Source organism: Bos indicus x Bos taurus, chromosome 5, assembly GCF_003369695.1.
Source record: "Bos indicus x Bos taurus breed Angus x Brahman F1 hybrid chromosome 5, Bos_hybrid_MaternalHap_v2.0, whole genome shotgun sequence".
Classification (NCBI taxonomy): Eukaryota; Metazoa; Chordata; class Mammalia; order Artiodactyla; family Bovidae; genus Bos; species Bos indicus x Bos taurus.
The window spans coordinates 36,465,037-36,479,837 of NC_040080.1; the positions used below are offsets into that span (position 1 = coordinate 36,465,037).

At 43.3% G+C, this 14,801-nt stretch overlaps 1 protein-coding gene across 1 annotated transcript in view; it reads left to right on the top strand.

Moving 5' to 3' along the window:
• The first annotated feature begins 1,949 nt into the window (after nucleotides 1–1,949).
• The window catches only part of SSPN (sarcospan), a 45,946-nt gene continuing 33,094 nt past the window's right edge, over nucleotides 1,950–14,801 (top strand). The window contains exon 1 of the mRNA XM_027541574.1: nucleotides 1,950–2,238. Within this exon, the coding sequence (XP_027397375.1) occupies nucleotides 1,963–2,238 (276 nt within the window). The 5' untranslated portion in view covers nucleotides 1,950–1,962. The remainder of the gene's footprint in view (nucleotides 2,239–14,801) is intronic.

Sequence of the window (14,801 nt, forward strand, 5' to 3'; positions counted from 1 at the left end):
TCCATGGGGTCGCTAAGAGTCGGACACGACTGAGCGACTTCCCTTTCACTTTTCACTTTCATGCATTGGAGAAGGAAATGGCAACCCACTCCAGTGTTCTTGCCTGGAGAGTGCCAGGGACGGGGGAGCCTGGTGGGCTGCCGTCTCTGGGGTTGCACAGAGTCGGACAAGACTGAAGTGACTTAGCAGCAACTGGTAGCTGGATCATCCCTAAGAACAAATAATTAATTCCAGGTAGTTAGTTCCCTGAAAATGTTTTCTAGGTTTATGTAGAAAAACTTGGTCTTTTGGGTTATTCTCAATCAGGCACAAGTCACGTGGGTACCTTGGTGTAGCAAGAGCTTTCATTTGTTCTCATTAAAAATCCTAATGGCATAAGGGACCCAGAGCCGACACTGCTCCTCTTGTGAGAGTGAGTGCTGCTTCTATGGCTTCTAGGTGGAGCACTGGGATGTGCAGTTTGGTTTCTGCTTGTTAAGTTACTGCATTTGTTCCATGGACCATATCTTTCTCATTGATCCAGAAGGACTCCCGTGTCCCTAAGTCGAGTCCAACTCTTTGTGACCCCAGGGACTGAAGCCCCTCAGGCTCCTCTGTCCATGGCATTTTCCAGGCAAGAATACTGGAGTGGGTTGCCATCTCCTCCTCCAGGGGATCTTCTAGACCGAGGGACTGAACCCACGTCTCCTGCATTGCCACGTAGCACTGAGCAGTCTGGGAAGCCTGATCCAGAAAGAAGGTATAAGGAAAACATTGCAGTTCATAAAATAAGAATATATTTAATACCGTCAAAGGTGCCCAAGGAAAAGCTGATTACAATTAGTTTCTTATTTGGAGACAAAGCAAGGAGTTAAGATTTTTCTTTAAATTAGCTGATAGCAAACAATCTAGGAGGAGCCTTTATCCTAGCATCCTGGCAACATCACTTAGTTTTTAATAAAGCTCTCTGAACGCTAAAATGACCATACCAAAGTAGATATAAATACTTCAAAGTGATGGGATCATTTCTTAGTGGTTTTACTGAAGTTTGCTCTAAGTGCTACTGAGGAGAGCTATGTGGGAATAAGAATAATTGGTTTTATTGATTTGTTTGGTGACTTAAGGCAGGGACCAAATCTACCTTGAGCATCCTTCTTTTCTAGCACACTGTAGGTGAGTTAAACATATCTCAAATATGGACAGAGTTATTAAATCCTCAGCTTTCAAGGTGTATAATAATCCCCCTAGGCACCGTTGTGGAGATTGGCAAAGACCGGCTGGGGACTTTGCATAAACGATTAAAGGAGCTTTTAAAAACAAATACACGTGAGAGAATTCCCAATTAGCCGAGAATCTCTATAAACAGTCATTTCAAAAGCAAATACCTCAGTGGGAAAAACTTCTTGATTTGTCAGCTGGATCGCAGAACTTTAAAAAGAAAGAGCCCAGGCCTTGGTTGGAAAATAAGGAACAATTTAACTTCTGGAAACGATTTCACAGCTTGGAGCCTAGTAACGCCTCTTTTGGATTAAATTGTCTACTAATTAAACTCAAGTGATTTAAACATTCGTCACCTTGCATTGCACCTCTCAGAAAACAAAAACAAAAACACAAGCGAAAAAATCCTGGGCTTTGAAGTGGGGAAAACAGACACCAAACACAGACGCGCAGATGCACGCACACCCCCCACGTGCGCACACATACACACGCACGCGCGCGCACACGCAGCCTGTCTAAAGAGCGCGGGGTTTGGGAGGCGCCTGGCCGCCCTGCAGGAGTCTGCGGGCGCTGCGTCCTGCCCGGCGCGTTGGCAGTTGGCGACCCCCCTCGACTCCCCCTCCGCCGCGGGCTCCCCGTGGCCTTCGGAGGCTCGGCCAGTGGCTCCAAATGTTTTCCATATTTGTTCAGCCTCCGTAACTCGCCGAGCCGGGCCGGCGCGACCCGCCCCGCGCCGCCCCCGCCGCTGCCGCCCCCGCAGCCGCCATGGGCAGGGAGCGGCCCGGCCGCGGCGCGCGGAGCCAAGGGGGACCGCCAGCCGCCGACGCCGCGGGGCCCGACGACATGGGGCCGAAGAGGGGCGCGGGGGCCCCCAAGGAGAGCGGGGAGGAGGCCCGGAAGTGCTGCGGCTGCCGGTTCCCGCTGCTGCTCGCGCTGCTGCAGCTGGCGCTGGGCATCGCCGTGACCGTGGTGGGCTTCCTCATGGCCGGCATCAGCTCCTCCCTGCTAGTCAGAGACACTCCATTTTGGGCTGGGATCATTGTAAGCATCGAGTCTGTTTTGCCTGAGCGCGTTTGCCAGACAGGAATGCCACGCCGCATGGTCGAGTTACCACTAACCCACCTGCATGCGCCCTTCCCCGGCAACAAGCCTCTTAACTCGCGGCGGCTCAGTGACCGATGCCCGCCGGACCGGGTCTGCTCAGGCCTGGCGCGGCGGGGCTCGTGCCCTTGTCCTGCTTGCGGCTCCGAACGCCTCCGACACTCCTGACCCTCGGGCGCTGGAGCTGGGGAGGCGAGGCCCAGGCTGCTTATTCTGGTCACTTTGAACATTCTCAGTAACAACAGCAGATCCACTTCGGCTCTTTCCTTCTCCTAGCCCCACAGACCCCACCCTCCTCCCTCCAGGACTAGCAAAAAAGTGAATAAGTTCATCTTGTGAAAGCAAGTTAGGAAAAATCCTGTGCGTGGAGTGGCCCCATTGGGTAGAATTGATTTTATTTTTTAAATCGGAGGTTCCATTAGGAAGTTTTAGAAAACAGTGGTGGAAGGCAGGAAATGCGAATACAGCAAGCACAGCCTTAATCCACTGGAGTCTAAAGTGGGATAAACCCAGGGCGCTGGCCGAGGCGGGAGTCTATTTGGGACCCAGCTAATGGATGTACTGTTCCAAGCAGAACGCCGCTCAGCTGTTGTGTTTGTACACAGCATACTTAGCTTAATTAAACGTTTTCTCTGATACGAAAGGGGTGCCATTTATTGAGCACCTACTTGGGCCTGTCCTGCTAGAGGCCCTACATATTATTTCTAACCCTCACATCAGTCTTATGGGATAGTTCTTATCCTTCCATTTCTCAACTGAGAGAACCAAGGTTGGTAAATCAGCCAAGTTGATACCTTTTTGCTCCAGAATACATCTGCGCTTTCCTCACTAAGCCATGCCACTTCTACCTTTAGTTTGTAATTTTAATATTATATGATATTGCCTCGGAGTCACTAAAAATCCTTTCCACCTGCATCATTTCGTTTGGTCTATGGAACAACGCTTTGAGGTGGGAACTGTTATTTATCTGTGGACATGAGGAAACAGGCTAAGAGAAGTTAAATGACGTTCTCAAAGTCCAGAGGTGAGGCATGGGAGAGCCAGGAGGGACCAGGATCCACATTTCTGACTCCCAGTCTCACATGGCATCCTCACCGTAATTACTGACCAGAAGAACCATCACTCACAAAACAACCCTCAAAATAATTTTGTATCAGGGGCAGATGTTAAAAACACCTGATTAAATATGCATTGATGCAGATATTTTCTAATTAAGAGTATTTGAACTCTCAAATTCTTGCAGAGTAATTTAAAACTTTTAATTTGTGTACTAAGAAGTCCCATGAAATTATCATGATTGGAGTTTTCTAAATCAAGTGATTTTAAAAATAGCTTTTCACTAAGATATACTGGGTATTTTAGTCACTTCAGTGACTGTCAACAGACTCAGAGGGAAAATATGTCTGTTCTTTAAGGCTAGGCGAATTCATAGAAGAAAGGAATGAAACTTCTCATATGGTGGTGGTTTTGAATATTATTTGCAAATGTGTTTTCTATCCATTCTTTACTCCAACTTTAAAAAAGTCCAGTACCAAAAAAGCAGATTAGCTGGGGAAAAAATTGTCTTAATGTTCAAGACAGGAGCGTACAAACCTTGCAACTGAAATTTCATGAGCAGCTTGTAGGAGCATCCCATGTTCCTAGTTGCCCAGGAAGCTCCTTGGGTGTGTTGCAAAGAGTGTTATCTACAGCCAGTTCTGTTTTTTTTTTGTTTTTTTTTTTTTCCAGTTTTCTAGGTTATGATCTGGGATCCACTTGGAGTTTTCTGGTAGTGATATTTGTGTGGTGATATCTGTAGTCTTCTCTTTCAACGGAGAGCATATGCAGAGCAGAGCAGTTAGTGGAGTTGGCCTGAGACAAGTGAGGAGGGACCCTGAGGAGCCTGGTGAGGAAAAATTCAACCCAGCTGGAGGAAGGCTGCAGGCAACATGTCCCTGTTTCCCACAGACACCATGCTTGTTGTCACGCTGTCTGTGGTTGGTCCTGGGGCGCTCTTCCAAGTTTTCAGGGAAGAGAAAAGGCAGGGAGGCAGGATGGTAAAGTACAGAAGCAGAACTCTGCCTGGAGACGAACCTGGCCCCCCACCCCCACCTCCCGCTGTTATTCGCTGAGTAAGTCTAAGTGAATAACTCAGTGAAGGCAAGTTCCTTTAACTTCTCCAGGCTTCTGTGTCTTCATTGATGAAATCCAAATGTTAATAATAATTCCTACCTCTTAGGGTTGTCCTGAGGAATAGGTAAGTGAATACGTGTTCTTACACTTAGAGTCCTGACTTGGGGTACATGTTCAGTGAGTTTGTGCCTTTTATTAGCAAAGAGTGGAGCAGTCACTGGTAGCAGCACTGGCTAGCAGCAGTGGCTCTGTTTTATCTCTAATCATGAAGAACAGTCACTTTGGACTTGCTCCGTTTCCAAGACCAGTTTGAACCCTAAAGGAGGTATCAGGTCGGCCATCTCACCTTTCTCTGATCTCAGCCAAGTTACTGTTAGCAGTCTTAGCGGTATTAGTTGAGTCCAGTACTTTCTGAATGACACGACTGAGCGACTGAACTGAAAAACTGAAAAAACTTTCTGAATCTCTCTGGAGGTTTCTAAAAACTAACTTGGGGGGCGGGGTGGGGGGAAAGGGCCTCCTCAGGGTCATTTTTCCCTAGGGACAGGGAGTGATTCTGGCCTGGTATATCCGTCAAGGAATACTGGAAAGTTTGCCCTGTTGAGCAGACATGCTAGACCAAAGTACAGGTCAACATTCCCTGCGAATAGGGCAGAGTCAAACCTGCTTCTGGAATGTACGCTGAATTCAAGCAGGGCACCTAGACTGAGCACCGTCCTCATCCACAGCTTGACCTGCTTCACTCCTCTATTTCTGTTTGTATTGGTTGCCTCTGACCATGATACTTCCCTCTCTGTACAAGGCTTGCTATCCCATTCCTTTGGGATTTGGGTATCACCATTCCCGTGATAGAATCCAAGTATACAGATGAACTCACTTAAGCAACTTCTTCGTGACCAGTATCTGGGTGACTTGAGGAATGTGCAGTGAAATTCTAGTTATAAAAAAAAAGGCATTGGTGTTCTCTGATCTGAGATTTATGTTGAGGAATTTTAGAAAAACAACTTATTTCTTACTTATTTCTCACTCTCCATCAGAGAGATGACTGAAGTCTTTTTACTTCAATTACAAAAGATTCTCATAAAGGAAAGAAAAAAAAGAATGGAGCCACTATGGAGGCTATGTAACCTGTAAGAGTGCCATTCTTCTCCTACATTTTTTTCTACATAGCTTGAGGGTTGCAAGTCACTTCACAGAGACAATGCAAAGTCAACCAGGGTCTTTGAGGATGCATTTGGCTAGAGAAAGGGGATCCTAGGAAACACAAGTTTGCGCAGCATTTTATTCTATTAATGGCTTGAGTAGCTGGGTTGAATAGGCATTCGAGTTTGTCGTCATTCCAGAATTATTCTTGATGAAAAGCTGTGTGTGGATTGAAGAAATCTGAGAACTTTGGGGCCTTTACTTCCATTTTACTTAATACAGTTTTGGTTTAGGTGAAGCATAACATGTTTGAATCTTTGCTTATTTTTCTTCACTCAGTAACATTTGTTGGGGATGTCTGCTCAGCTAGGTATTGGTTTAAAAATAATGAATCATATACTAGGAGGAGGTCTCCAGAGATCGTGATGGACATGTGGCCTTATCATATCTGACAGTAATGAATACTTCCGATTAAAAAATTTAGCCTACGCAAATATGTTTAAAGTCCACTTACCTTTCAAAGTATTTCACTTACAGTGATTTATTTGCTTTGGCATCTTTACTCTGAAGTCAATTTAAGAGCAATCTCTTGCTTCTCATCCCAATGGGAATGTTTAGTATTTGTTAGTCTCTTGGCCCTTGTAGGGAATATTCCCATGAAAAGTGGGAACTTATTTGCCTTACTGTGGTTTTAGTTTTCCTCACTCTTGCTCCGTTGCTAACATACCCCACCTCCTACCCCTGTCTAGCTGGAATAAAATCCCTGAGATATATACTACATGAATCACTTTAGAAAATTTAAGAAAAGGGCTTTTAGGGAAGAATGTTGTTTTTCTTTAATATCATTCATAAAACTTATTTATTGTAATAATTGAGAGTCTTGCTGCTGCTGCTCCGTCGCTTCAGTTGTGTCCGACTCTGTGCGACCCCATGGACGGCAGCCCACCAGGTTCCCCTGTCCCTGGGATTCTCAAGGCAAGAACACTGCAGTTGCCGTTTCCTACTCCAGGGGATCTTCCTGACCCAGGGATCGAACCCATGTCTCTTGTGTCTCCTACTTTGGCAGGTGGATTCTTTACCACTGTGCCACCTGGAAAGCCCTGCATAGACTTTGGGGATGATCAAATAAAAAGTAAAGCAGGTAATTCTCTTTAAGTCAACTAGGTGTCCATGGGGCCATTATGTATTCTGACACATGTTGGTATCCAATGTGTGTTGAATTGAACTGTATTCCATACTTATTATTAGAGTTTCTGTTTTAACTTGTATAAATCCACTTTAAACTATGGTTTGAAAAAACGACTTACAAATGTATTTTCCAAAATAGAGAATTTTAAGTTTATTGATAATGCTGAAAAACACTGAGAGGTAGTAATAAGGAGTGTGTTATTACTCCATTTTGGGCTCTTGAGTTTCAAAATTATTCAGAATATGTTAACTTAGCATTATTGAGATATTTTATTTCAGATTATAAGATGACTGCAGGATTTAAAAAAGAAACAAGAAGTCACATGATTTATTTTGTATTCTCCTAACTTGAATAAATTAGGACAAATTGGGATTGATGTGGCTGAATGGTAGATGTCAACATTTGCAACCTTACCTTTTTACAAAGAGAGCAGTGGTATAGGTTTTCCTAATATTTGGTCTAATAGTTTCATAGATTGCTGTTATGATGTCTACTCTCAATTTGGTCTGAGGAAATGGATGTTTTCTAGATTTTTTCTTGCAATTAGCCTTGCCCATGACATTTCTATTAAGGGTGTTCTTTACCTGGGTCCACTTGCCTGTGTTGCACCCTGAGGGACTGCCATTGACATTAAAGGATACACACAACGGTATGTGGAGAGTTCAGTGTGCACGTCTCTGTGTTACTGTAGAATAAGGGTGGAATCCACTCATTAAACTTTAATTAGACACCATTTTGCTGCAAAGCATAGTTCACTTTTAGGACTTAGGTCCTGGCAAACCAGAGAAATGTTGCTCTAAAGAGCCCATCAAAATCCAGAGTTGGATGAGACCTTGTGATGACGTATTTAATCCTCTAGTTACTACTTGCTGTAAATATTCAAGTCTAGGTTTAATACAATGAGTTTATAAGCTAAAGGGGAACTTCTTATGGACGTTGGGAACGGTATTTGCAACTGTATAAAAGTGTATCTTAGAGGCATGTCCTCTTTCAAATGGTTTGGATGCTGCCTCGGATCTCTGTATGAGATAAAACTTGGCAGGAGTAACGTCAGAAGCCTGAACAAGGCAACTCGCTTGATCACCCTGATGGATTTTAAAATTGATATATGTGAACTTACACGTACAGCAATAACTGAAATACATTTTCCTTTCTGTCTCAGTCTGCTCCAGCACGGTGGGGTTCTGGTGAGGAGCTCTCTTCCTAGCTTGCAGATGGCCTCTTTCTCGCTATGTGCTCAGGTGGTCCTTCCTTGATGCATGTATGAAGAAAGAACAGGGGATCTTTCTCTTCCTCTTCTTCTAAGATCACCAGTCTTGTAGGATTAGGACCTCACCTTACAACTTCTTTTACCCTAATTACCTCCTAAAAGCCGTATCTCCAAATACAGTCACCTTGAGGATTAAGGCTTAAACACAGGAATTGGGTGGAGGGGGGCATAATTCAATCCATAACCCTTTCAGTGAGGAATATCCACTTGTACAGCCACCTCAGTGATTCATAAATGTGTTTTCTCATCTTTTTCATGAAGATCCCGTGGCTTTCATGGAACATCTAGAAGTTTGAGCTAGTAAGCTGACACTTGGCAATGCTGTGAGGTGGCATGACTGAGGTTCATGCCAGTAGTGAAATATATGGAGGAAGGTATTTTCAGGGCATTGTACTAATTGTGTGTGTCAAATTTCAGAAAAAATAAAATCAAGTAGATTAAGGTGGTACATACAATTCTAAGAGTAGCTTAGGCATTTCATTTGTCCCCTCAGTTTTTTAAAGCTTAGTACTCACTGTTTAGTAAATCTCTAACTTTTCTTATTGCTCCAAGAGTGAGTCACTGTCAGAATCTAGCTACATGACACCCTGGCTTCTGAGGCAAGGAAATGAGGATGGTAGACTGAGCTTGGCCTTAGGGGTATGCTCAGATTTTCAGCAATTGAATGAGCCCTCTGGCCTCTGGGAGCAGTGATCTCAGGCTTGGTCTTTCTAGAATTCAGGGAAGTCAGCTCTCTTCCCTGAATAATATACAGCTGATGCTTTTTAATATGTGGCTGATTATTTCTTTATAATAATGCAGCTGATGCTTTTATTTTATGATGATGATTTTGAAAATTAGGTGAACAGTCTTTGTTTTGTGGAATGGGTCAAAATAAAGCCTGAGGGGTGCTCCCACCTGGGGGCTCATGCTGTCACAGCCTCCAGCCCGAAGCCCCTGGTGGATCCCCGCTTTGGTCTGCCATCAGGGTTTCTCCCCGGTTGCCCGGTGGCTCAGTGCTTAAGAATCCACCTGTAATCCAGGAAACACAAGAAATGTGAGTTCGATCCCTGGGTAGGGAAGATCCCCTGGAGGAGGGCGTGGCAACTCTCTCCAGTAGTCTTACCTGGAGAATCCCATGGACAGAGGAGCCTCGCGGGCTGCAGTCCTTAGGGTCTCAAAGAGTTGCACAAGACTGAAGCGACTGAGCACTCATGCACAGGGCTTCTCATCTGATCCTGTTTGTCCAGCTTAGAAATCCTGAACTGTGCTGCATAAGCCCCAACCATCCCAGAGAGAAAGACTAGAGGAGTGACTGAAACCATCTGATACGCCGCCTTTTGGTCCAATCCCAGTCCAAAACGAGTAGTAAACAAAGGCAGGGCCATGGTTCCAGAGACATCCTGGAATGTCGCTGGTTTGATTTTTGAGCTTATTTAAAGTCGATGCTCTCTGATCTAAGGTTGCTAGAGTCACATCCACAGCCTAACACAGTCATGAATCTGAGTGTTGCAGTGCTGTCTTTCCTGCGCTCTGACATGAGGCCGGTAAGTGGCTGTTAGAAAGCAAATGGTTTGTTCACAGATCGCATTCCCACATTCTGCTGAAGAAGCTCGCTGGGCCTGCTTCTGTTGTTGCAGAAATGAGCAACTTCTCCCCGGCTGGGAGAGGCTGTGGAAACCTCAAGGAGGCTCTTTTAGCGGCATCCCACTCAACTGTTGTTTTCAAAGTGTTTAATTCGGCATTCTCTGTAACGAGCCATTAAAATCCCTTTAAGATAGATTGTTATCAAGGCCTCTCTCTTGTGTAGAAGATAATGACAGATGACAAGAAAAAAAGAAGGAATCGCTAATATGTTAACTAGACCCTGACTAAGGAATGGATTTTTGCTTTATTACTAAGGAAAAAAATAACACTTACCAGCTTCCTTCTAAAATATCAGGTGTGGCACACATATCAGGCTTTTAGCCATGCCATTTAGCTGTGCCAGGAAAAGTATGAGGGAGGCATTTTCTAAGATAAGGGAAATAGCATTTCAGCCTGTAGGGAGAAGAACACAGGAAGAACATCCCTTCTGTCTCAGTGGAGGGGTGCAGTTTCAGAGGCAGTGAAAGGGCAAGCTAGGTCTCTGGAAGGTGGACACTTCATAATTGAAGCAGAATAACTTCTCCGTGACTGCTTACAAATGAAAGGCAGAATTTGACCGTTTTAGTATACATGTTCCACATTCGGGGAGTTTATGCATGTCTGTCGTGCGCCTGGCTACTCAGGTGCTGAAACAGATGGGTCAAACCGCTCCGGCTGGCTTTGTCACGTAACCTTTCATGAATAAGTTGTCTGGGATGCCTACGATGAGAGGGTTTCAGAGTTAAGGGCCCTGAGACCAAGCAAAAAAATTTTAAATGAACATAAGGTAACTGTAACTATTGTGTTCGAGAACCCTTGGTAAACAATTCTCATTCAGTGACTGAATCTAGTGCGTCACAAATTTTTCCACCTGGAGACCTCCCTGAAGGCTCGCTCCCCCTTCTCCCTGTCCTCACACACACATCACAAAAAGCTCAGTGTCTTGCTAACCCATGTTGCCATGGAAGGAAAGAGAGGAAATGCGGGAGAGGCTACAGGCTGCCTGGGGACACTGACCTCTTCATGATGAAGAGGACAAAGCACATTTTAAAGAAATAATGTTACTATATATTACTTGGCATTCCATTATATCCTGTTTTGTTGTTGTTGTGGTAAAAATTGCTCTTCATTAGAAAAGCCACCTGATAATGTTTTTTTAAAGGCTGTACAGGATGGTTCTCTCATTTATGCTTCAGTTATGATTGACTCTGTATTGATTTACTGTATAATTCCTATATACTAGACAATTTCATCAAATTTCATTTACTGTGCTGTTTCAGAGAGATGGGCCCAGGAATATTAATGTAGAATCATCTGTGCAATCATTTCTAAAGTGGGACCTAATTTGAGAACCTACTTAATTATGCCTATATCATAAAATACAGCTGAACTCTGCACCTCTTCATGTGTGTGCAAGTCATTTCGGTCAGGTCCCATTCTTTGCAACCCTGTGGAGCATAGCGTGCCAGGCTCCTCTGTCCATGGGATTCTCCAAGCAAGAATACTGGAGTAGATTGCCATGCCCTCCTCCAGGGCATCTTCCCAACCCAGGGATTGAACCCATGTCTCTGATGTCTCCTGCATTGGCAGATGGCTTCTTTACCACTAGTACCACTTGGGAAGCCTCTCTCTACCTCTGGAGTAGGCTAACTCCACATTTATAAGATTCCTTTTGCTTCTGAGGACTTGAAAAATCCTGAAATGGAACAAATGAACTGTACTTTATTTTTTCCACAAATATGTAGCACTTCTAACCCTTGTGTTGATTCATGAGAAATGCTGAAACACGATTTTAGTTTGTCTTATATTCTTTGAAAATAGATTACTTTGCAAAAGTATGTATTTGTAGAACCTATTGATGATTAGCTTCAAGCAACAGAACAGAAGCCTATAAAAGAAAGATTGTTGTTTAGTCACTAAGTCATGTCCAACTCCATGGACTGTATCCTGCCAGGCTCCTCTGTCCATGGGATTCTTCAGGCAAGAATACTGGAGTGGGTTTCCATGTCCTCCTCCACGGGATCTTTCCCACCTAGGAATTGAACTTGCATCTCCTGCACTGCATTTGGGTTCTTTACCACTGAGGCACCTGGAAAGCCCTAGAGAAAGATTACTGACTTGTAAAACAGAAACCTTTCACATTTAGCCATTCTCCCCATGTCTTTCCATATGCCATACAGGTTGCCACCAGGAGCTGTGTATGGAGGAATACACACACACATGTACACACACACACAATCAACTGCAGTAGGTTTAAAACCAAGTGTTTGAAGAAAGTGGCACAGAAGAAGGTGTGATTAATCCTGTCTGGGAAGAATCAGAAAAGACAAGGAGAGGGGCCAGAGATTGCAGGAGGTGCTCTAGTTTTGGAGTAAAACAAATGTGGGTACAATCCCAGCTCTACCATTTTCAAATAAATTTAGGTTATTTTTATTTTCATGCAGGTTTGAACAAGTATGGCCAGTTCTATACAATCCTATGAGTTTAACTATAAAAAGGTGTAACTGTATAATAGCATGCATGTATGTATGGTAAGCCGCTTCAGTCATGTCAGACTCTTTGCGACCCTATGGACTGTAGCCCACCAGACTCCTCTGTCCATGGGATCCTCAAGGCAAGAATACTGGAATGGGTTACCATGCCCTTCTCCAGGGGATATTTCCAACCCAGGGATCAAACCCTCACCACTTTATGTCTCTTGCATTGGCAGGACGGTTCTTTACCACCAGTGCTACCTGGGAATCCCATATAATAGCATAGACAGAATAATAAAGCAACTTCCTATCCAGATTCCTCAAGTTTTAATATTTTATCATAATTGTTTTCATTTTGTTAAGAAAGAAAACACTGCAATACATTGAAATTGCCTCTTTCCTTTCTTAATCATACTCTCTTACCTTACTCTCCTTCTCCAGAGGTATCTATTGATTATATCCTGAATTTGGTATTTATCATGCCTATGCATGTTTTCATACTTTTTATGTATAGATCAATAACCAACAATTATTTCCTGTTTTAAATTTTATATAAATGATAGCAAAATATCATTTTTAAATATTGTTTTTGGGATTTATTTATAATAATTCATGGATATCATTCATTCATTTTTGCCATACTATATTTCATTATACAAGTATGCAGCAATTAATTTATTTACTCATTCTCCTGTTAGTGAAAATTTAGGTTGCTTTCAAAAGAGAATTTTTTTCTCACAATTACATACAGTGACATAGTGGACGTTCTGTTCCATGGCTCTTTACACATACATTTCAAAGTTTTTAAAGAATATTCCTAGGAATTGAATTATTGGGTCTTCAGATGCAGACATTTTCAACTTTTTAGATATTGCCAAATCAGTACTGCAAACCTAAAGTTGTATAGATTTACACTCCCAGTAAGTCAGAAGTCCCACCCACTGTTCTATATACGTGCCAACTTTTGTTACTTCCAGACAATTTTAACTTAAAAAATACTTATATTTTTTAATTAACAAACTTTAGTGCAGTTTTAAAAAGTTTCTTTCCATTTGCAGTTATTACAAAATATTGGCTATATTGCCCGGATTGTGCAACATCCTTGAGCCTATTGCACATCCAATATTTTGGGCTTCTCATCCCCTCTTTATTTGTTTTTCTCTTTCTGACTTACTTCACTCTGTATAATAGGCTCTAGGTTCATCCACCTGATTAGAAATGAATCAAATATATTTCTTTTTATGGCTGAGTAATATTCCATTGTATATGTGTACCATAGCTTCTTTATTTATTAATGTCAATGGACGTTTACGTTGCTTCCGTGTCCTAGCTTTTGTAAATAGTGCTGCAGTGAACATTGCCCCTCATCTTATATTGCTCCTCCCTGAACACTGGTAAACACTAGTTTGTTCTATGAGTCTGCTTCTTTTTTGTTATATTCATTCAGTTCAGTTCAGTCGCTCAGTCGTGTCCGACTCTTTGCGACCCCATGAATCACAGCACGCCAGGCCTCCCTGTCCATCACCAACTCCCGGAGTTCACCCAAACTCATGTGCATAGAGTCAGTGATGCCATCTAGCCATCTCATCCTCTGTCGTCCTCTTCTCCTGCTGCCCCCAATCCCTCCCAGCACCAGAGTCTTTTCCAATGAGTCAGCTTTTTGCATGAGGTGGCCAAAGTACTGGAGTTTCAGCTTTAGCATCATTCCTTCCAAAGAAATCCCAGGGCTGATCTCCTTCAGAATGGACTGGTTGGATCTCCTTGCACTCCAAGGGACTCTCAAGAGTCTTCTCCAACACCACAGTTCAAAAGCATCATTTCTTCGGCGCTCAGCTTTCTTCACAGTCCAACTCTCACATCCATACATGACCACAGGAAAAACCATAGCCTTGACTAGACGGACCTTTGTTGGCAAAGTAATGTCTCTGCTTTTCAATATGCTATCTAGGTTGGTCATAACTTTTCTTCCAAGGGGTAAGTGTCTTTTAATTTCATGGCTGCAGTCACCATCTGCAGTGATTTTGGAGCCCCCCAAAAATAAAGTCTGACACTGTTTCCACTGTTTCCCCATCTATTTCCCATGAAGTGATGGGACCAGATGCCATGATCTTCGTTTTCTGAATGTTGAGCTTGAAGCCAACTTTTTCACTCTCCACTTTCACTTTCATCAAGAGGCTTTTGAGTTCTTCTTCACTTTCTGCCATAAGGGTGGTGTCATCTGCATATCTGAGGTTATTGATATTTCTCCCGGCAGTCTTGATTCCAGCTTGTGTTTCTTCCAGTCCAGCGTTTCTCATGATGTACTCTGCATATAAGTTAAATAAGCAGGGTGACAATATACAGCCTTGACGAACTCCTTTTGCTATTTGGAACCAGTCTGTTGTTCCATGTCCAGTTCTAACTGTTGCTTCCTCACCTGCATACAAATTTCTCAAGAGGCAGGTCAGGTGGTCTGGTATTCACATCTCTTGAAGAATTTTCCACAGTTTATTGTGATCCACACAGTCAAAGGCTTTGGCATAGTCAATAAAGCAGAAATAGATGTTTTTCTGGAACTCTCTTGCTTTTTCCATGATCCAGTGGATGTTGGCAATTTGATCTCTGGTTCCTCTGCCTTTTCTAAAACCAGCTTGAACATCAGGAAGTTCATGGTTCATGTATTGCTGAAGCCTGGCTTGGAGAATTTTGAGCATTACTTTACTAGCATGTG